At 45.0% G+C, this 23,511-nt stretch overlaps 1 protein-coding gene across 1 annotated transcript in view; it reads left to right on the forward strand.

The window, feature by feature from the left end:
• Positions 1 to 20,823, forward strand: part of BLOC1S5 (biogenesis of lysosomal organelles complex 1 subunit 5) — a 53,942-nt gene extending 33,119 nt beyond the window's left edge. The window contains exons 4-5 of the mRNA XM_069958043.1: positions 7,933 to 7,991; positions 18,719 to 20,823. Of these exons, the coding sequence (XP_069814144.1) occupies positions 7,933 to 7,991; positions 18,719 to 18,895 (236 nt within the window). The 3' untranslated portion in view covers positions 18,896 to 20,823. The remainder of the gene's footprint in view (positions 1 to 7,932; positions 7,992 to 18,718) is intronic.
• The last annotated feature ends 2,688 nt before the right edge of the window (positions 20,824 to 23,511 follow it).

Here is a 23,511-nt window from a genome sequence, read left to right on the forward strand (position 1 = left end):
TTATTCCTGTGCTTGAAAAATAGTGCTGCACCTTGGGTTTATACATTTATTATTTTAATTAAAGTGAATGTACCATCACGCTAAAGCACTGGAGGCGGCCCAACCCACTCTCAGTGGGAGGACCCCCGCCCCTCTATGATACGGCTCCATTGATTCTAATGGAGCCGCTTCATAAAGGGGCAGGGGGTTCTTCCCACTGGGGGAGGGTTGGCCTGCCTCCAGTGCTTCAGCCCAGGCCTGATGGTATATTGACTTTAAATATAAATTAATATTTTGCTTACTCTTTTAAAAATGTCATCATTTACCAATGCAAGTGCCTAAACATTGGATCTCTAGAGTCTGGTTGTATCAGGACAGCCAGCTTTCCTCATACAGCTTCTCTATTGCTGGAATTCCCAGTAGTCAGCTGATGTTTCTCTCCTCACCTTCACAACGGCACCATAGGAGGATAGGTTGTACCCTAGGGACAGGAAAAAGCACGAGAGGTTAAAAGCCCCTCCCCTTCCTCCCAACACCAGTGCTTTTTCCTGTCCCACTAGGGCAGGCACGAGAGGGAGGGGATCCGCGTGAACGCGAGGAGAGATCCCCTCTACCATTACTACTACTACTACCTTTTTTGACTTGCTGCGGGGTCGATCGGGGCTTTTTTGTTCCTTCCTCCCCAAAAATGGTCCGGTAGCAAGCTTCAGCTGGAGCGGCTCCGTCGTTCCGTGGAACCTCGTGCTGTCTCCAGGGATACCGGATGATACTCCACTACCGGAAGGGTAAGTGGACGTCTTCCGACATGTTGGGACGCCAGGTGCAGGCCTCGGGCCTGATGTCCGTGCGGAGTGACCCACTTCCGGTCGGCGTCTTCATGCCGGGAGTGACGCACTTCCGGTCAGCGTCCTCACGCCGGAGGTGACGGCACACACCGTGCGTACCTGAAGTGGTGCGCCGGAGAGTCCGCGTGCTACATTTAAAACGCCAGTAACAGTGGATCGGATCGTCTCTGCTCAGCAATGGATCCCTCCACGTCTGACAAGGCTGCTACTGCGGTAACAGTGAGTACTGACTGTCCCCAGCTGCTTCCGTGTGCAAAACTCTGCAATCCTGCACGCTTCCAATGCAAGCTCTGCATTTTATGTTTGGGTTCTCTCTGGAATCAGGTGTTCCACTGTATGATCTATTCCTACATATTTCGGTGTCTGTAAATTATTTATCATTCTACTGTCACCAGGGCTGGGGTTTCCTCTGATTATAGTAACATCACTGGACTAAAATTTATTAAGAATCTACTTCTACTCCCAAAAAGGAGAAACCAAGAATTCCTGTTAGAAGATGTGTGTCTTGCAACAACAAACTACCATCTAACTGCAGGAAAAATATTTGTCCCTCATGTATCGGTGATGTTATTAAAAAAGACAGAGCTTCCTTCCTTGAGGACATTAGGAAGATAATGAAAGACGAGATTGCCACATCATTGGCGAATCTCCCTCCTCCTCTTCCTCCACCCCTCATAACTCCTCCACCACCTCCTGCTATGCCTCAGAGCCCTACACCTACCCCTCCAGTCCAGCAGCCCATAGTGGAAGAAATTCCCATAGCAGAGTCGATTGCTAGTTATCCAGTCTCTGTATCCGCTTCGGAAGGGTCAATCGCATCCACTTCCAGGAAGCGTAAAAGACATTCTTCGGCATCTTCCTGTGAATCAGGACAGATTTCCGAAAATATAGAAATTGATGAAGGATCTGAACAAAAGAAGGAAATAAAGAAATATTTCTTTTCTTCAGACCATACTTCCGCCCTCCTCACAGCAGTCAGAGACGCTTTGGGAATGGAAGAGGTGCAGGAAGAAGTAGCACCCAAAGATAAAATGTTTAGGGGCTTAAAAGCAAAGAAAAAACTAGTCTTCCCGGTTCATGAGACCTTACAATCTCTTATAACCGACGAATGGATGGAACCAGAGAAAAGACTTCAGGTTCCGGGTGAAATTAAAAGGCGTCTCCCCTTTGGTGAGGCGGACATAAGCAAATGGGGGGAGATCCTGAAAATTGATGCACAGGTAGCAGAAACTACAAAAAAATCCATCTTACCCTTTGAGGATTTTTCCCAACTAAAAGAGCCTATGGATAAGAAGGCTGAGAGCCTCCTTAGACGTTCATGGGAGACAGTTTTGTACTCGTTAAAAAATAACATTGCTGCCACCTGTGTTGCTAGAGCTCTCCATGTGTGGATAGAGCAATTGGAGGGCCACTTAAACAACAAATGCCCTAGGCAGAAAATAATTGACTCTTTACCCCTGTTAAAAGATGCCACTGCCTTCTTAGCTGACGCCACGGCAGAATCTATTAGATTTGCTGCCAAGGATGGCGCCTTAACTAATGCAGCTCGCCGAGCACTTTGGCTAAAAAATTGGACAGGGGACAACACCGCAAAATCCAACCTATGCAGTATACCATTTGAAGGGGAATATGTCTTTGGTGCTCCTCTCGATAAAATTATTGAAAAGACAGCAGACAAGAAAAAAGCTCTACCCGAAGAGAAAAACACAACAAAAAAACAACAATACAAAAGACCTAAATTCCAGGAGAATTATCGTGGTAAAGGGAAGACAGGCCGCTGGAGCTATTCAAAAGGAGGCAAGGGGAGGAATATTTTTTTCCAACCCAAAGCCTCCCAGGACAAACAGTGATGTTTGTCCTGTAGGGGGAAGACTACAGGGTTTTTCAGAAGCGTGGGACTCTATTACCGAGAACATCTGGGTAATGGATATCATCAAAAAGGATATCAAATAGAATTTACTTTTCCCCCCCATCCCCCCCACGAAGATTCACCATATCCAGACAGTCTTAAAATTCCCTACAAACAGAGCTGGTAGAGAATGTACGGAAGCTACACCACATGGAAGTCATCTCTCCAGTTCCTCTAAAAGAAAGGAAATCTGGTCATTACTCAAATCTATTTCTTGTAAAAAAAAAAAAAACGGCACCTTTCGCCTAATTATAAACTTAAAACCTCTAAATCAATTCGTGAAATATGCAAGGTTCAAGATGAAGTCTATAAAATCCACCACTCCTCTAATAGCGTCAAACGCATGGATGGCCACTATAGACCTTTAAGACGCGTATTATCATGTCCCAATACATCCCCAGTCTCAGAAATTCCTGAGATTTGCGATACAAATAAACAAAAGGATTTGCCACTTTCAGTTCAGAGCTCTCCTGTTCGGGATTTCGTCTGCCCCACGAATATTTACCAATGTGATGTCAGAGGCTGTGTCCTTTCTCCATCTACAGAGAGTAAATGTAGTGGCTTACCTGGACGACTTACTGATAATCGCAGATTCTCAGGCGAAACTCCATCAGGATCTGCAAACAACTTGTCTACTATCGTCACTGGGTTGGATCATCAACGAAAACAAATTGGACCTGGTACCATCCCCCAGGAAAGTATTATTAGGAATACTCTTAGACTCCAGTCTTCAGATGTCCTTTCTCCCGGAAGAAAAAATCCTAAAGCTCCTCTCAAAGATCAGGAAAATCAGGAACAGTCCTCTGTCTTCCATATGAGAAGCCATGTCAGTGCTGTGGTCAATGACCTCGTGCATACCAGCAGTTCCATGGAGCCAGGCTCATTCCCGAGTCTTACAGGCCCAGATACTAAAAGTCTGGAACAAAAGACCGTCAGGGCTAGACAAAAAGATAGCCCTCACTCCTCAGGTGAAACAATCACTACGCTGGTGGCTCAGCCGAGCAAACCTCGAGAAAGGAGTACATTGGAATCCTCATCCCAAGGTAATCCTGAAAACAGACGCAAGCCAGACAGGATGGGGGGCTCAAACAGGGACTCATTTCTTTCAGGGAATATGGGAACCAGACGACAGAAGAGTCTCCTCAAACCTCAGGGAGCTGAGAGCGGTTCAGTATTCCCTTCTGGCAGCTCAAAACATCCTAAACGGGGTACACGTTCACATACTGTCAGACAACATTACGACAGTAGCCCACCTAAGACACCAGGGGAGCGCAAAACACAACCGTCTGTGGTCGGTCTCTCAACAGATTCTCTCTTGGGCGGAATCACATCTCCTGTCTGTCAGCAACTCACCTGAAAGGGACAGAAAACACGGAAGCGGATTTTCTCAGCCGCAATCACATTCATCCGGGAGAATGGTGTTTAAAAGAGCAAGTATTCCATCAACTAGTGGATCGTTGGGGATTCCCTGAAATCGATTTGTTTGCCACAAGAAAGAACAGGAAGGTAAAGAACTTTTACTCCCTGAACCCAGCCGATCATCCGACGGCAATAGATGCGCTAACTCAAACCTGGAATGTAAAGTTAGCGTACGCATTCCCTCTGATACCTCTAATACCCAGAGTGCTGCAGAAGGTCAGAGACCAGAGGTCAAAAGTCATCCTCATAGTCCCGTACTGGCCAAAAAGAAGCTGGTTCGGACTTCTAAAGACCTTAGCCTTAGAAAACCCGGTCCTCCTTCCACACCAAACAGACCTTCTGTTTCAGGGCCCGATATTCCACCCGGATCCACTGAAGCTACATCTCTCAGCATGGATCCTGAGAGGTCAATGTTAAGAAGCCAGGGCCTTTCTGAAAGTGTAATAACATTGATGAAAAGCAGGAAACAGGTAACAAATTCCATCTATTTGAAAGTCTGGAAAGTTTTTTCTTCATGGTGCAAAACTCCGCCTCCCTTTCCTGCTGAACCTAACCTATCTCAGATACTAGATTTCTTAAAGGCCGGACTATCCAAGGGTCTCAAACCTGCGACCTTAAAGGTACAGGTTTCGACTCTATCTGCCATATATGACAAAAATCTAGCCGACCACCGATGGATAAAAAGATTCATCAAAGCAGCCTCCAGAATTAATCCCAAACCTCAGATTATTCATCCAGCATGGGATTTAAATGTAGTTTTAGAGGGCCTAACAAGCGAAAAATTTGAGCCCATTTCTGAACTTAACAATAGACTCCTCTCTTACAAGACTGTCTTCTTAGTGGCCATTTGCTCTGCAAGACGGGTGAGTGAGATCCAGGCCCTAACTATCCGTAAGCCCTACTGCATGATCTCTGAAGATCGTATAATCCTAAAAACAGACCACTCGTTCCTACCTAAAGTGGTTACAGAGTTCCAAAAGTCCCAGGACATCATCCTGCCTTCTTTTTGCCCAGATCCTAAAAACAATCTGGAGGAAAAATTCCATACTCTGGATGTAAGAAGAGCAGTACTCCAATACATCAAAACTACAGGTGGAGAATAGATCAAAGTTTATTTGTACAATTCCAGGGCAAAAATAAAAGCAAAAAGGTATCAAAGAGTACCATTGCCAGATGGATAAGAAATGCTATAACAGAGGCTTACAGAGCTCAGAACCTTCCTTCTCCAATCAATATCAGGGCACACTCCTACAAGATCAGTCTCCACCTCATGGGCAGAGAGGGCCTCTGCCTCTCTGGAACAAATCTGCAGGGCAGCGACTTGGTCGACTCCCCATACGTTCATCAGACATTATAGACTACTACTACAGTCAAGTGAAGACCTGACCTTCGGCAGGAAAGTTCTTCAGGCTGTGGTCCCTCCCTAAGACTAATGGTTGGTATTACTCCTATGGTGCCGTCGTGAAGGTGAGGAGAGAAAATAGGATTAGTCCTTACCGGTAAGCCGGTTTCTTCGAACCTTCACGACGGCACCAATATCCCTCCCTAGTATTGTATGAAAATATGATACTCACGTGGTGCTAAAATGACTGTTATAAAGGCACTGGTGTTGGGAAGAAGGGGAGGGGCTTTTAACCTCGTGCTTTTTCCTGTCCCTAGGGTACAACCCATCCTCCTATGGTGCCGTCGTGAAAGTTCGAAGAAACCGGCTTACCGGTAAGGACTAATCTTATTATATGGAGGTACTCCACCTGCTTGCCACTCTCCTCTGCAGCAAATGTTGTATTTCTTGACATCTATTGAACTTGGTGGGTGATCATGTTATTTATAAGTCCTTCTAGACATCGATCTTCTGCAGCAGGTATCCCGCTATTAGATGACACAGGTCTTGGGGGGAAGGAATTGCTTTTTCTAATTGATTTTAATGTGTTTACAAAAAGTCTGAGCGAAAAAGTCTGTGTGAAGGAATGTGTGGTGTTCTGTAGGGTGTTGCCTCATCCCTTGAAGTTTTTATTGTGTGCATTTGACATAATTCATATGGTATTTGGTTTTCCAGGGGAAAGAATAGTGTTTCATAGAAATCTCACATACACACACACACACACACACACACACACACACACACACACTTGTGAGTCAGGTGTCTCTGGTTCTTGTCTCACAGCCAATTTCTTGAACTGATAATGTTGCTTTTGTTGGGAAAGCTACTTATGTAAACTAGATGTCACAGATTTGAGATTGACATATTCTTTCTGGCTTTGGATGATATTGGATGTGCTCAATCATGTCACCAACCATTGAATATGAAATATGGTAGTGTTTGGATTAATGGCAACTTTGGAGTTTTCTATACCATAAGGGCCAGTTCACATGGAGCAAAAGCAGCAGCATTCCACCTGTCTCGGTCTCCTACAGTGTGTCTATGGGAGGGCTTGCGTGCCTCTGAGAGGAGAGAGACTGAAGCAGAGGCGTGCAAGCCCTCCCATAGATACACTGTGGGAGACTGAGGCAGGTGGAATTCTGTTGTTTTTGCTAAGGGGCAAAGACGGTATAGTACCAGTAGCCAATAGCGTGGCTTAAGATAGTGCCCCTCAGGTATCAAAATGTATCAGATCTCCCAACTCCTTCCCATCCCATGGTGTACAGTTACTCCAGAGTCTGGCATACCCTCTATGCAGCTGACATCAGGAAAAAAAATCTTATGCCGGTTATTTAACTGTTTAGATGATGGCAGCATCTAAACTGTTTTGACAGCTGTCATTAGTGGCACAGTGGTTCAGTCTGCACCCCTATGATTCAACCGTGTGGTACCCAGTGGATTTTGCTACCCATTGACTTCAGTAGGTATCAAAATTTACAGTAAAGCTGCAGGTTTTACGCTCCACGGGTCAGGGGCAGAGCACTCAGCCCACACATTGTTAAGTAGTGATGCTATAGTGTCATCCCTTACCTCCTTGGGCCGTGCAGTAAGCATTGGTACATTGCGTATTGCACAGCAGTCTGGACTCTGCTCTAAAGGGTCTCCAGCCATTGTATGCCTTCTGCTTAGCCTGCCAGTAAAGAGTGGCCACTGTCACCCCAAGATTCATAACATAGTAATATAGTGTTATCACCTATACTTTTGGCTTTAGCATGCTTTTTCATGCTTCACCCCTGACATGAAATTGAAAATAGTACAAAAGTACAAAATATGTATGGTCTCCAACTCCTCCCTTTCTCCCAAGACAATGCATTATGCTCTTATGTCACAGGAAGCTTTGCTAGTTCACACAAATACACAAATATTCTCTTTTTTTGTTAAGTGGAATAAACCTTTTGGTATGTATTGATTGATTTATCTGGAGATAATTTGCTTATGACAAAGCCTGTGTGTCTGTGTACAGAGTTTGGTATAGGTGACAACCAAGTGAAATCCTTGGATTCTTGTTGGAGTCTTCTAGAACATGTAAATAAAGGAAGTATTTGAGTCTTTGCTCCATCTGTTAACAATCTGTGACTTGACAAGCCTTTTCTTCCATATGCACAATGAGTTCCAAATTCCCATTGCTTGTCAGCAGTATAAAGGGATGGGGCCTTAATATCCTTTCCTGCTTTGGTTTCTCTAAAGCTACGGGGTGTAGTGCACTGAACCAGGGATTTGTAGTTCTCACCCATGGGCACTTCCTGAACATACTGCTAAAGTCTTTTACTACAGCGGGTCTGCAGTCTACCGCACACTGATGTGGACACGCTTTCCCTGTGAGGACAGCTGATTAATCCATTCATATCTGTTTCTTTCAGTGGAAACTGCCAATCACACCATCCATAGGCTCCAGCAGCGAGAGCAGGAGAATGAGAAGGTAAACGGGGCTCACAGCACGTGTCGTCACATAACTCAGAGCTTCACAAAACAGCCAGGAAACCTGCCGAGAAGCTGAAATATCCTAGACGGTCTTTATTATTATTCATGCACATTTTATGGTATGCTTGTTATAGGCAAAGGTCATTACAAAGAAAACACCTAGATAGGAAGTCCACCTAGTTATGAAAACTTCTGAACATAAAGACACAGCATTTACAGAAAGGTGAAGGATGACCATTATTGGAGCTGCACTGCTGGCCACAGTGTATCAAAGGAACTAATCATTATAATTAGACAATTTTAGAATGTTAGTTACTGCTGATATTTTACTGTAGAGAAATTACACTTTAAAGCAAGTTCTTTAGCTGTTTTTTGCTGTTTACTGGATATAGTCTAGTACAGTACTTGGCTACCTACAACAGTTCTATAGGCAAATGGGACCCCCTTGATCATAGATTTGTTATAATAATAATAATAATAATAATAATAATAATAATAATAATAATAATAACTATTGTTATTATTACACTCTTGTCCACAGATTTAAAAGGACAGTGCACAAATGTATGATAAGGGGGGTCCCATTTGCCTATAGAACTGTTGTAGGTAGCAGAATACTGTACTAGACTATATCCAGTAGTCCCCGTACACAGTAAATGAGTGCCCACAAGACCTGCCTAGCCTTCGTTATTTGTGTCACTTGTACTATTTAAATTTGTCACCATTTCATGCCAGTGATACATACTTGTGACATTTGTCATAGTTTGCAGTTGTCAGCTACAATTTAATAGCTGGAAACAATTCAGTAGTATCTCTGTAAGGTGAGGACTAACTTCTGCTACTTTGTGATTTAGGGAAATATAAGCAGGTTAGATGCTTTTTGATACTAAGTAGAGATGATCTAACAGCGCTGATGTTCAGGTTCGTTCGAACTCGAACCATCTGCATTTGACTCCCGCTGCCTTCCCGTTCCATGGTACAGCCTGAGTACCGCCTGGAAAACAGGGATACCGCCTATTACCTAGGCTCTATCCCTGGTTTCCAGGCGGTACTCGGGCTGTCTCCTTCACCATGGGACGGGAAGGCAGCGGTAGTCAAATGCCGATGGTTTAAGTTTGGACGAACCTGAACATCAGCACTGTTCGATCATCTCTAAAACAAAGTACTCTACAGACAAGCAAGTAATTGTCTTACATTACTAGCTTTAGGGTTGTTTTTTTATTTATATATTTTCTAAGTCCACTGTTTTTATTGCACTTCTGTTTTGAATCACAGCGTAGGATTATCAGTGTCTGGATTCTAACTACTGAAATAAGGCCATGTTCACACATTGGGGGAAATTTATCAAAGGGTGTAAAATTTAGACGGGTGCTAACTGCCCACAGCAACCAATCACAGCTCAGCTTCCAGCTCTGGAGAAAGGAATGAGGAGCTGTGACTGGTTGCTGTGTCCAGTTTGCACCAGTCTAAATTTTACACCCTTTGATAAATCTCCCCCATTGTGTTTTATTTGCAATTTAGTACCTATGTAATGTGAGTCGTTTACTGTGTCTGTGTATGTAAAACCCCTTAATCCACCGCAGCCCAGTTAAAGGGGTAGTGCGGCGCTAAAAAATTATTCCCAAAATAACACACATTACAAAGTTATAAAACTTTGTAATGTGTGTTATGTATGTGAATGGCCCCCTTCCCTAGTTCCCCGCCCCCCGCCCGTGTACCCGGAAGCGTAGTGCAGTATACATACCTGATCCGTGTTGACCGACCCCGTCTGTAATCTTGTCAAAGACATCATCTTCGAGAGGCAGGCCGACCCGCTCCTGCAGTCCCTCATGCCGCCCCCCCTCTGCCGCGTCATATCTGTGCTCAGCCGCGGGGGACACGGGAAGGGGGCCATTCACATACATAACATACATTACAAAGTTGTATAACTTTGTAATGTGTGTTATTTTGTGAATAATTTCTTAGCGCCGCACTACCCCTTTAATACATTACCCATCCGCGTTCCGGCCTGCTTCTCTCGCTCCCTGATGTCCCGCTCAGCCAAATGGTGCGATGTCCCGCCGCAGCCACTAATAAGCTGAGTGGGACGTCTGGGACCTAGAGCAGGCTGGGGGGCAGACTTATAAAGTGTAAGGCTCCGTTCACACTGAGCAAAATTGGCGCAATCCCGCCAGCCTCCCTGTCATAATGACATTCTATGGAAGGCTCACGCTCCCCGTCTCTCCACGCTAAAGAATGGACATGTCCATTCTTCAGCGTGGAGAGAGGAGGTGCACGAGCCTCCCATAGACTGTCATTATGACAGGGAGCCTTGGAGAAACCCTCCGCCATGGAATTCTGCCAGTTTTGCTTCGTGTGAACAGAGCCTTAACTGGACAGCGGTGGGTTAAGGGGGACAGGTCTTTTCATACAGCGGAATGAACAATCTGCTGCAAGTATGTAAACCCATAAAAAATTACAGTACTGAGAATTGCAGCGGATTTTGGTACACATAAAAGCACCCTTAAAGGTTTCTTATATCTGTCTTCTAGCAGAGGTTCTTTGATGGTATCAACCGTCCTTTTGAAAATTTCAGATAACCAATTGAATGCCATAGGTTTGATGTAAGGAAACGTCTACACACCCCAGGTTTTTGTCATGTAAAAAAAATATGACCAAGTAGAATAACTTTGTTTTCCACCTTTACTGTAATCTATACAGTAGTCCCTCAAGTTACAATGGCCTCATATTACAATAGTATCAACTTATGATGGTCTTTTCAGGACCATTGTAACTTAAGACCCAGACTGGACATACATTGCTACAGGCTGAATCTGTAACATGTGAATGGCTGGATGATTTCACCAATAAAAGTGGGCATTTCACTGGTAGTACACCTGTATTATTGATGTGCTGGCACAGATTGGCCGTCTTGTAATGCCTCTCCACAGTGTAGTGCAGTACTACAAATTCTGTGCTGCTCTCTACCTGTTCCTACGATCGCATTTGAGCGATAATTGTACCGTGTAAACACAGCAAACGACGAACGAGAAATCGTTGATTTAAGAACATGTTGAAAGATCAAAATGATCGTTCGCTGAAAATTCGCAGATCGCTACGTGTAAACAGTCTTTCACCAATTTACCCTATGTAAAATATGCACAAGCCAAAAAGACAGAAATGGCTGCACATCGCACCCATGGCTGACACGAAAGCTTATTCAGCTACATTTAAAACCAACATCAGAAGTTAGTATATAATTTGGCCAAACCATATTGCCTCATGTACCACGTGCAGGTCTTCTGATACACATGAGTCCCTAACCAAACATCATCACTGTGCCGGTCAGCGACCACAATCCCCGCAAAACGTGCGCAAGCAGAGAAGAGGGGCCACGGAATGGCCCTGCAACCCCATTGTCACAGGACCAGACCCAAAAGGGCACCCCAAACCCCGCAGGCGCCACCGGCGGAAAAAGTGGACGCCAAGCAACACAAGTGTGAACAAGCTCTTACCTCTCTCCATTGCTCTGCAGGTAGAATGGGAGAATACTAGAAGATCCTCCCCTTATGTACACAGGTGCTTCCTGCTAATTTGGATCACATGGGTCTTACACAGCACGAGTGCTAGCCACAATGAAAAAAGGGACAGAATACATAAAATATGCACAAGCCAAAAAGACAGAAATGGCTGCACATCGCACCCATGGCTGACACGAAAGCTTATTCAGCTACATTTAAAACCAACATCGGAAGTTAGTATATAATTTGGCCAAACCATATTGCCTCATGTACCACGTGCAGGTCTTCTGATACACATGAGTCCCTAACCAAACATCATCACTGTGCCGGTCAGCGACCACAATCCCCGCAAAACGTGCGCAAGCAGAGAAGAGGGGCCACGGAATGGCCCTGCAACCCCATTGTCACAGGACCAGACCCAAAAGGGCACCCCAAACACCGCAGGCGCCACCGGCGGAAAAAGTGGACGCCAAGCAACACAAGTGTGAACAAGCTCTTACCTCTCTCCATTCCTCTGCAGGTAGAATGGGAGAATACTTGGAGATCCTCCCCTTATGTACACAGGTGCTTCCTGCTAATTTGGATCACATGGGTCTTACACAGCACGAGTGCTAGCCACAATGAAAAAAGGGACAGAATACATAAAATATGCACAAGCCAAAAAGACAGAAATGGCTGCACATCGCACCCATGGCTGACACGAAAGCTTATTCAGCTACATTTAAAACCAACATCGGAAGTTAGTATATAATTTGGCCAAACCATATTGCCTCATGTACCACGTGCAGGTCTTCTGATACCGGGTTCTGGTGTGGTTCTGGCCGGGTTCTGGTGTGGTGTTTTTGGGTCTGGTCCTGTGGCATGGGGGTCGCAGGGCCGTCCCATGGCCCCCGTTCCCTGACTGTGCGTGCCTGCGGGGTTGGTGGCCACTGACTGGCACAGTGTGGACTTAGTGTAGGGACCCATGTGTATCAGATACCGGCACGAGGTACATGGGGCAGTGTGGCTTGATCAATTCATACACAAAATTCTGATGTGTTTTTTATGTAGCCTAGGGGCACTAGTATCAGCCATAGGTGTGAGGTGCAGCACTATTTTTCTTCCCTGAACCGCATTTTGTTTCTCTCTTTTCTCCGTGTTTTGCACTCCTCCTGGTGAGACCCACATGACTGCAATTAGCAGGAGACACCTGAGTGCACATGGTTTTAATCCCTCCTGTCTTTTCCCATTCTGTCTGCAGCAGCTATGGTGAGCGCAATACCTCATCCAGACTTGTGCTGTTTGGGGGCGACCTTCTCCGCCGGTGGTGCTGGCCGGGTTCTGGTGTGGTGTTTTTGGGTCTGGTCCTGTGGCATGGGGGTCGCAGGGCCGTACCATGGCCCCCGTTCCCTGACTGTGCGTGCCTGCGGGGTTGGTGGCCACTGACTGGCACAGTGTGGACTTAGTGTAGGGACCCATGTGTATCAGATACCGGCACGAGGTACATGGGGCGGTGTGGCTTGATCAATTTATACACAAAATTCTGATGTGTTTTTTATGTAGCCTAGGGGCACTAGTATCAGCCATAGGTGTGAGGTGCAGCACAATTTTTCTTCCCTGAACCGTACCCTATGTAAAAGATGGGCTTAAGCGATCTTAAAAACGATCGCAATAAAGATTTTTCTTACGAATTTTCAAACGCTGATCGTTATAAGAACCAAATCGTTGCTTCAAAATCGTTAAACAATCGATTGGGCGAATTATCGCTCCGTGTAAATGTAGCATTAGTAGTCCTAATTATTCCTTGTAAAAAGGACCATTTTTGATAGTTTTCAGAAAAATCATTGATTTTTACCAGAAGGGGGCATCAGTGTAACACAGCACACATGCTTAGAAATACTTGCAGTCCATGTTAACCCATAATGAACTTGGGTTAATTTTCACGTTCCCTTTCTTGTGTACATTGTAATACTTTTTTCACTTGTTAAGTGTATATAGCATAGTGGAAAGTTAAATCTTACACCCATTGGTCTTTATGTAATATCAGCACTGCTTTATAGGGAGATCCTTAAACAGCTAAGTTTAAGTGTCCCATATGACTACTTGTTTGACTTGAGGATTGAGCAAACTTGCTTATGTGAACATATATTTTGTAATGGCTGTGTGACCTCCAGTATATCACCACCATTCAGTGACTGGCTGTACAGGCCATCAGTGAGCCAGGACCCGGAGACTCAAGCAGGAGCGCACTTAGGGCCCTATTACACCAACAGATTATCTGACAGATTTTTTAAAGCCAAAATCTGTAATGGAATTGAAAAGAGGAGAGATCTCAGTCTTTCCTTTATTACCTGTTCTGTCAGATAATCTGTTGGTGTAATAGGGCCCTAAGTGAGCATGGTCTGTTTATTTTTTTTACCACTGTGGCAGCTTATTGGTTAAACATGGCTGTCACTTTAATCTCACAGAGGAATGCAAATCTGCTGCGAAACGGCAGGGCAATAGGCTATAATAGTACAGAGTATCACTACAAAGCTCGCAGTCCGGAATATGCTGTGAACTTGGTACATGTGAATTCACACTAAAAGAGAAAAAAGGGGGTTTTCAGTTTTACTATTTGTCATATAAAAACTGGTTGAATAAAAACATATGACTATCACTGATATTCAATCAGCTTTCCAATAAATAGGGTAATATTATTTGCTAATCAATGACTAAATAAATAAAGCTTTTCTGGTGTATTTTTTTCCATTAAAAAATCCTCCTACAAATATAAAGTATTTACATACTGTAAGCTGCCTAGCCTGCTATGTTATCATCACTATTGACTATACCTTATAATGCAGGCATCATCACTGAGCTCTTCATATCTGATTCTGTAATTACGAGGGTTATTAAGTGGTTTACCAGTGCTGGAAAAATATTTAAAGCGACTCTGTACCCACAAGCTGACCCCCCCCCCCCCCCCCAAACCACTTGTACCTTCGGATAGCTGCTTTTAATCTAAGATCTGTCCTGGGGTCCGTTCGGCAGGTGATGCAGTTATTGTCATAAAAAAATTACCTTTAAAATTGCAGCTCTGTGCCCTATGGGCGTATCTGTGCCCCAACTTTGCACCACCCCCTCTGTCCCTCCTCCCCACCCTCTTCATCATTAGGAATGCAACTGGAACATTTACTTCTGTTTGAACATTGTACAGGTGTCTTAATGATCCAGCCCATGTGCTGTGGTAACACAGGTGGGGAATAGGAAGCAATCTGCCTGGAGCATTCCTAATGATGAGGAGGGTGGGGAGGAGGGACGGAGGGGTGGCGAAAAGTTAGGGCACAGATACGCCCGTAGGGCACGGAGCTGCAATTTTAAAATTAATATTTTATGACAATAACTGCATCACCTGCCGAACGGACCGCAGGACAGATCTTGGATTAAAAGCAGCTATCTGAAGGTACAAGTGGTTTGGGGGGGTCAGATTGTGGGTACAGAGTCGCTTTAAAGCGAGTATGCCACCAGTACATCCCTTTTTTATTTTTTAGATGAATAGACCGACACAGGGATGCCGGTGCCGCAGTCACTTTTTTAAACCGCCACCCGGTTCCCATGCACGGTGCCGGTCTATTACCGAGCACCAGCTGGGCACGAAGCACTGGGACAGGCCCACCAGCCCCCAGTGTGACGAAAACCCCTCCCCTGTGACACAGCTTCATTAGAATCAATGGAGCCGCAACACAGAGGGGAGGGCAGATCAACACACTTGGGGCCAGCTTCATGCCCAGCTGGTGCCCCGTTAATAGACCGGTGCCATGTGCGGGAACCGAGCAACAATAAAAAAAAAAAACATCACGGCACCGGCATCTTCGTGCCAGCGTCGGTCTATTCAAGGGGAAAATAAAGCGATGTACTAGTGGTACATTGGCTTTACAAATAAGCCATTCCTCATCCTCTGCCGATCCCATTCTGAGTGTGCCTGGTCCCTGCCGATTAGCGATTCCTGGTGATGTTTCTGCACACGGGAAATGCCAGCTTAAAGTGACTGTACCACCAGGCCCAGGCTGAAGCACTGGAGGCAGGCCGACCCACCCTTAGTGGGAGGAAACCCCTGCCCATCTGATAGGGTTCCATTGATTCTAATGGAGTTACATCATGTAGGGGCTGGGGTTTCTTCCCACTGGGGGTGGGTCGGTTCGCCTTTAGTGCTTCAGCCTGGTCCTGGTGGTACAGTCACTTTAACAAATCATTGAGTAAGGTCCCCAATACACTCAGTGATTGGCTGAGAGGCTATTTCCTGTGTGCTGCAGTGATTACCAGGAAGTGCTGATCACTGAGAATTGGGGCACTGATGCTGTGGCAGGGCATTGGGTAATGACTATAGACAAATTTCTAAGGCAACCTGTGCTTTAATTACCCCCCCCCCCCCCCAAACACACACACATGCACGCACGCACCTACCTTATGCTTTTTTTACCCTTTTAAGATGTTGTGAACTTAGGTGTTCTGATGGTGTTCTTTAGCAAAGATCATTTCCACTCATAGTTAACTGTTAAAGGGGTAATTTTATTTTTAAATCAACTGGTTTTAGAAAGTTTTAGACAGCTTTGTAAATGACTTCTATTTAAAGCCTTCAGTACTTCCGGCTGCTGTATGTCCTGCAGGAAGTGGAGTTTTTTTCCAGTCTGACACTGTGCTCCCTGCTGCCACCTGTCTGCTCAGGAACTGTCCAAAGCAGGAGAGTTTCTTATGGGGATTTGCTACTGCAGCAGAGAGCAATGTCAGACTGGAATAATACATTACTTTCTGCAGGGCATAAAGAATTTGATGAAGGACTGGAATACAATATTTTTAAATAGAAGTAATCTACAAAACTTCCTGACATCTGTTGTTTAGAAACAATTTTTGTTTTTCTCCAGACTACTCCTTTAATATAATAACCAAAATGCTGGCTCTTACCTGTGCTTCAATAGCATGGTCATTTTTAACTTTTATACCATTATCAATTTGTACTTTGTGTTGAGCCAGCCAGTGATGTGGCATGAATATACTGATGTACTGAACAAAAATATGTCCTTCCTACTTCATATATTTTAGATACTTGACTCCCTGGAAAAGTCTTGACACACAACATTTACTTTAAAGCTGCTCTGCTTTTTTCGGCTCAGTAAATTTATTTTGTAACCTTTTAGGGTTGGTATGAAACTGCCAAAACTGCTTTCCTTAAATGATGGGTATATTTTCATTCTTTAAACTAAGAAGATTAAACCTTACTTGTTTGTATTAAGATCAAGAGCGGGAAACCACTATGACCTATACACTCCCACTAAAAATCAACAGTGGTCTTGACTCTGTGGCTAAGACTAGAGTGGTGAAAGCCCACAGGACCTGTTCATACAGTACCCCCTCTATTTACTGAAAAATAGGGAAAAATGCTTACAAAGGTCACTGTACAAAATAACTCTGGAAAAGGACTGTGTAAGCCATAGCTTCTGCTCTTTTAGTAACTGTCTCAGACACTTATTTCGAAGATTTAACTGCACCAAGGATAAAAATGGTGTTCTGTACTCCACAAATGCCGATGTGAGTTTCAACACGCAACTAATAGCTTGGTCTGTTTTACACCTAGGTGACATGTACAGATATCCCAAACTTTGTATTTATACAGTTGCACAAGGGGATTGGAAGTTGTGGATAAAATGGATGTGATGCCATAGAGTTTAAGCATAGTTATTGATTTGGTTGCGTGGCTAACTAGACACGTTGGGTGACCGTAAAAGAGCCTTTTTTTTCTCCCCATTTTGCAGTCTGTTACTTCAGCTGTCTACTGTGATTTTCCATGCCTTATGGTACTGACAAGTTCATTAGTGCTTTTTAAAGATGTGCCATATTCTGATTTGACCTCTAATGTTTGTGCTGTCACAACATGAGAAATACAAAAGACATGTGCTATAATAGCAACACTGGCACACCAAGTATTAGAAATATATACTGTATAATAAAGGTACTTTATTTTATCAGGTACAAAATACAAGTAAAAGAGTCCCAATTAAAACCACTTAAAAATCCCAAAACTCCAGGGAAGGCATAAGGTCTAATGCAATCCAGGACAAGCAACCCCATATACAATGTATGCTATCCCTGGCACATAAACAGATATAGTAAAAGAATTTAAATGTGAATACAAAACAGGCCACCAGTTCACAAAAATATAATAGATATAGACAAGTATGTACTAAAGGTAAATAATGATGGAAAGGCAAAAGATGTATATCTGAAAGAAGATGACCAAGGCTGTATATCACCAAATGTTGGGGACCGGGATTGACTGGGTGCCGTCCAGAGATCCCCACGCGTTTCGTCCGTACTCTCAGACTTCATCAGGGGTTTGTGCTGTCACAAATATTTTTTCTTTTTCCCGATTTGACAACTGCCTTGTTTACTTCCATTAACACCTCTTTAGATATTAAAAGGAAACCGAGAGCACCGATATGCATATATCCCTGCTTCCAGTTTCCTGATGCTGATCATGTGAGCACTGCATGCATGCCTTCAGCGCTGCTCTGTGATTCCGCGTGTTGCTAAAAAAAAAAAAAAAATTTGGGCTGACCCGCTCAAAAAGGTGGGTTTGTGACACTCCTGTCTTGCTTTCCAGCCACCACTGTGTCTTCAGGCCAACACCCACCTCCTCCAGAGTAAGATACAGAGCGGAGTGGGAGCTGACCGTTTAACAGACCTGTGACGATTTTTAGCAACACCCCAGATCACACAGCAGCGTTGAGGGCATGGATGCAATGTTTATGTGATCAACAAAAGGAAACTGGCAGCATGGATATATGCACATCCCTGCTGTCAGTTTCCCTTTAAGTTCCCATGAACAAATATGAAATGCAAATTGAAAACTTGGAAGGAACATGCCACACCAGACCATGAAACTGCTTGTCAGTCATTTGTCCAGTTACCACTAAGCCTAGGAAGATGATTGTGTAAAAAATTGTTGCAATTCCTAAACGGTTAAGTCGGGGTTTTTTGTCTTTTTTTTTTTTTATTAAAACTTACTTTACAGCTGAAAGTGTACACTTTAAGTCCAGTAGGATGGTATGCAGAGGCTAAATTGTGACCCTATCAATGCTACATAAATAAAAAGGCAGAAAGCCATTTTCACAAATCTTGGACCTGACTGTGGTTGATGTAGTTGCACTTATGTATCTTTGATTTCCATGGTCATAAAAAAAATTGTGCTTTTTTTTTTTTTCTTTAGAGTAACGAAGCAACAAAAATCAGACATGAGAAACTTCGTTCACAGTGGGAGGCATTCATGAAGGAACAGGAGCAGAGACGTTTGGCGATAGACGAGGAGCACAACAAAGCTGTATTGCGTCTTAAGGAGCAATATGTACTGATGGACAGAGAACTCTCCAAAATGGCCTCTTTTTGAATACGACCCGGTGCACATCATAAAATATGCCTCTTTGCCATTCTGTTATGCTACAAAAAATCTGTGGTAAGCTTCCATTACCTCACATACCAAGTGCCTGAGGAAGCGCAAGATCTGGGATGCGATCTAGACAAATAGGGCAGTGAAGATGATCCATAGACGCATAGTATGCTTGCTGTTATAAACTCTTGATAGACATCATGGACGTTTGGTCTGCTGGTCTTTTCCTTGGCTTCTCCTTGAACTGGTGTTACTTTCAACTACTTTTTTTTTATTAAATCTGTTTTATGCAAACAGTGTTGTACACTGTACAACTATCACTGTGTATCTGAGCAATATCCAGCTCCTACTTTACCTTTGAAATAATTCAGCAATAAAAGACCAAGATACAGCAAGAAACAAAGATAGTATAGTATTTTTTTTATCTTATGTGAGTCCTGGTAACTTGAGCACTTCGAGCCTCCTTAATGAGAACCTGTCATCACTTTAATGCTGCCTGAATTATGAATCATTGGGGCAGCCCCTGGAGGCTTCTGTCTGTCCTGCCAAGCTTTATGGCTTGATCTCTCCCTATATCTGTACAAGGAGTGATCTATCAAGGCTGGTGGGGCAGGAAACTCCCTCTTGGCATGTGGTTCAGGCAGCATGAATTTAATGTGTTGCCTTTAAAATAGATACTTGTTTACTGGAGGTCTGCAGAAGATGTATAACTATAGTGCACTTACCTACTTTAATGGCGTTCATGTTTCAGTTCACCACTGCCTCTTTGAAACATAATTTTATAACTTTTTAAACAGCCATCAGCCAAGAGACAGCTATAATTTCTTTTCTCTTTATATCATACATCTGCTCTGTATAGCTATAGAGCTGACAGATTTCCTTTAAGACATATGTGATAAAATGTCTGTAAAGAACCTATTCTGGCCACACACCTTTTCTAGCACACTAAGTTTTATGCTTTGGTTAGAGAACTTGTCTCCAAGACAATGCTGTCTAATCTTTCGACATCATGTTATAGAGCTGGAAGAACCAAGCAGATTGATACAGTGGGGAAAATATGTTTTTGATACACTGACTATTTTACAAGTTTTCCCACCTACAAAGAATTGAGAGGTCAGAATTGAGAGACAGAATCTATGAAAATAATTCCACAATCATTGTATGATTTTTAAATTAATTTAATTTGCATTTTATTGCATTAAAAAAAAATATTTGACCACCTACCAACAAGAATTCTGGCTCTCACAGAGCTGTTAGTTTTTAGACCCTCCTACTCTGCACTCATTGCCTGTATTAATTTCACCTATTTGAACTCATTACCTGTATGAAAAGCACCTGTAAACACAATCACACCTCTCCACCACGGCCAAGACCAAAGAGCTGTCTAAGGAACAATAGGCAAGCAGCTTGGTGAGAAGGCGACAACTGTTCCTGCAATTATTAGAAAATGGAATACTTTGGGGTGCTGTTCTGCAAAGGGAACAGGACAACTGCATTGTATTGAATGGAGGATGGATGGGGCCATGTATTGCGAGTCGTCCCTCAGTTGAAGCATTGATGATGGGTTGTGTTCTTCCAACATGACAATGCCTCGAAACACATAGCCAGGGCAACTAAGTAGTGGCTCCATAAGAAGCATTTCAAGGTCCTGGAGTGGCCTAGCCAGTTTCCAGAGCTGAACCAATAGGAAAGTTATACTGATCCTTTTCCAATAAGATAAATATCAATCAGCTCAGCTCCTTCTGCTCTATAACATGATGCAGACAGCTTAGGTAGCATTTTCATGTTGACAGGTTCCCTTTAAGTTAAACTGTAATAGTATCTTGCAATTGCACATCCACACAAGGATTGCATATTTTACAGTGATCTTTTGCAGCTAAGCATAATTTTTCAAAAATAAACAAAGTTCATGTGACATGTCAAAAGTTTATTTTTGTGACAGTGACTCTTTAATGTACTCTAGCCTTTTTATATGTGCACCATTAAAGGGGTACTCCAGTGGGGGGGCTATTTTGGGATCTGGCCGGGGAGGAGGTGGCTGAGAGAAAAGATGTCCACTCACCTTCCTGGATCCAGCGGCGGGATCCCTGGTTCCCGGCCACTTCCTGGTGACTTGAAATGGATGCCGCCTCTGTCACTAACTGGCTGAGTGGACTTGAGACGTATCGTCTCCAGCCCGCGTCAGTCACCAGGAAGCTGCCGGGGACCGGAGCACCGCAATACGGGACCCGCCGCTGGATCCAGGGAGGTGAGTGGAGGTCTTTTCTCTCAGCCACCTCCTCCCCCGCCAGATCCCAAAATAGCCCCCCTGCTGAAGTACCCCTTTAAAGGGATAATGTCAATTTTTTTTTTCTTTTTCCTTTAAATGTAATTATAAAAAAATAAGTGGTTTGGTATTTTTTCTTTTTATTTTGCCTGTAGTATCAATGTTTTATAACCTTGTGATGCTGGCCACAGGGGCTGCCATGTTGAATAGCATCTGTGTATGGTGTCTTTGCACAACACTTACACAGATGCTGTACGGCACACACATTACATTGAAGTGAACGGGACGGAGCCCGTCCCGTTTACTTACATTGTGTTTCATGAGCTGTGTGCTAGGCATATTCAAAGGCATGCGTAGTACACAGCTGGGGGAGGGCAATGGCGCCATTTTAGAGGAGCCTGCTCCTGGAAGTACTGTGAAAAGTACTGCGAGTGGCTGAAAGTTACTTGAACTGTGGTTTCCGGCTTGCTTGCTTCTGCTTCCTTACCATAAGTCCCTGGTTTTATGGTCCTTCTCCGTACTAACTCCCTGAACTTGTTGCTTGTCTGTGTGCCGCTGCTGCCTCGGTCTGTGTTCCCCCTGCTCTCCCCGGTCTGTATGTCGCTGCTCTTCCCGATCTGTATACCGCTGCTCTCCCCAATCTGTATACTGCTGCTGTCCCCATCTTTATATCGCTGCTCCCCCCGTCTGTATGCCGCTGCTCTCCCCGATCTGTATACCTGCCGCTGTTCCCACCGATCTGTATGCCGCTTCTCCCTCCATCCTGTATGCCGCTTCTCCCTCCTGTCTGTATGGCGTTTCTCCCTCCCTCCTGTATGCCGCTTCTCCCATCTGTCTGTATGACGCTTCTCCCATCTGTCTGGATGCCGCTTCTCCCTCCCTACCTCCTGTCTGTATGGCCTTTCTCCCTCCCTCCTGTATGCCCCTTCTCCCTCCCTCCTGTCTGTATGCCCCTTCTCCCTCCCTCCTGTCTGTATGCCACTTCTCCCATTTGTCTGTATGCCGCTTCTCCCTCCCTCCTGTCTGTATGGCGCTTCTCCCATCTGTCTGTATGCCGCTTCTCCCTCCCTCCTGTCTGTATGGCGCTTCTACCTCCCTCCTGTCTGTATACCGCTTCTTCCTCCTGTCTGTATGCCGCTTCTCCCTCCCTCCTGTATGCCGCTTCTCCCTCCTGTCGGTATGGCGTTTCTCCCTCCCTCCTGTATGCCGCTTCTCCCTCCCTTCTGTCTGGATGCCGCTTCTCCCATCTGTCTGGATGCTGGTTCTCCCATCTGTCTGGATGCCACTTCTCCCTCCCTCCCTCCTGTCTGTATGGCCTTTCTCCCTCCCTCCTGTATGCCCCTTCTCCCTCCCTCCTGTCTGTATGCCGCTTCTCCCTCCTGTCTGTATGCCACTTCTCCCATTTGTCTGTATGGCGCTTCTCCCTCCCTCCTGTCTGTATGGCGCTTCTCCCTCCCTCCTGTCTGTATGGCGCTTCTCCCATCTGTCTGTATGCCGCTTCTCCCTCCCTCCTGTCTGTATGGCGCTTCTACCTCCCTCCTGTCTGTATACCGCTTCTTCCTCCTGTCTGTATGCCGCTTCTCCCTCCCTCCTGTATGCCGCTTCTCCCTCCTGTCGGTATGGCGTTTCTCCCTCCCTCCTGTATGCCGCTTCTCCCTCCCTTCTGTCTGTATGCCGCTTCTCCCATCTGTCTGTATGCCGCTTCTCCCATCTGTCTGGATGCTGGTTCTCCCATCTGTCTGGATGCCGCTTCTCCCTCCCTCCCTCCTGTCTGTATGGCCTTTCTCCCTCCCTCCTGTATGCCCCTTCTCCCTCCCTCCTGTCTGTATGCCGCTTCTCCCTCCTGTCTGTATGCCACTTCTCCCATTTGTCTGTATGGCGCTTCTCCCTCCCTCCTGTCTGTATGGCGCTTCTCCCATCTGTCTGTATGGCGCTTCTCCCTCCCTCCTGTCTGTATGGCGCTTCTCCCTCCCTCCTGTCTGTATGCCGCTTCTCCCTCCCTCCTGTCTGTATGCCGCTTCTCCCATTTGTCTGTATGGCGCTTCTCCCTCCCTCCTGTCTGTATGGCGCTTCTCCCATCTGTCTGTATGGCGCTTCTCCCTCCCTCCTGTCTGTATGGCGCTTCTCCCTCCCTCCTGTCTGTATGCCGCTTCTCCCTCCCTCCTGTCTGTATGCCGCTTCTACCTCCCTCCTGTCTGTATGCCGCTTCTACCTCCCTCCTGTCTGTATGCCGCTTCTACCTCCCTCCTGTCTGTATGCCGCTTCTACCTCCCTCCTGTCTGTATGCCGCTTCTACCTCCCTCCTGTCTGTATGCCGCTTCTACCTCCCTCCTGTCTGTATGCCGCTTCT

The sequence above is a fragment of the Dendropsophus ebraccatus genome, chromosome 2 (assembly GCF_027789765.1).
Source record: "Dendropsophus ebraccatus isolate aDenEbr1 chromosome 2, aDenEbr1.pat, whole genome shotgun sequence".
NCBI classification, from domain to species: domain Eukaryota; kingdom Metazoa; phylum Chordata; class Amphibia; order Anura; family Hylidae; genus Dendropsophus; species Dendropsophus ebraccatus.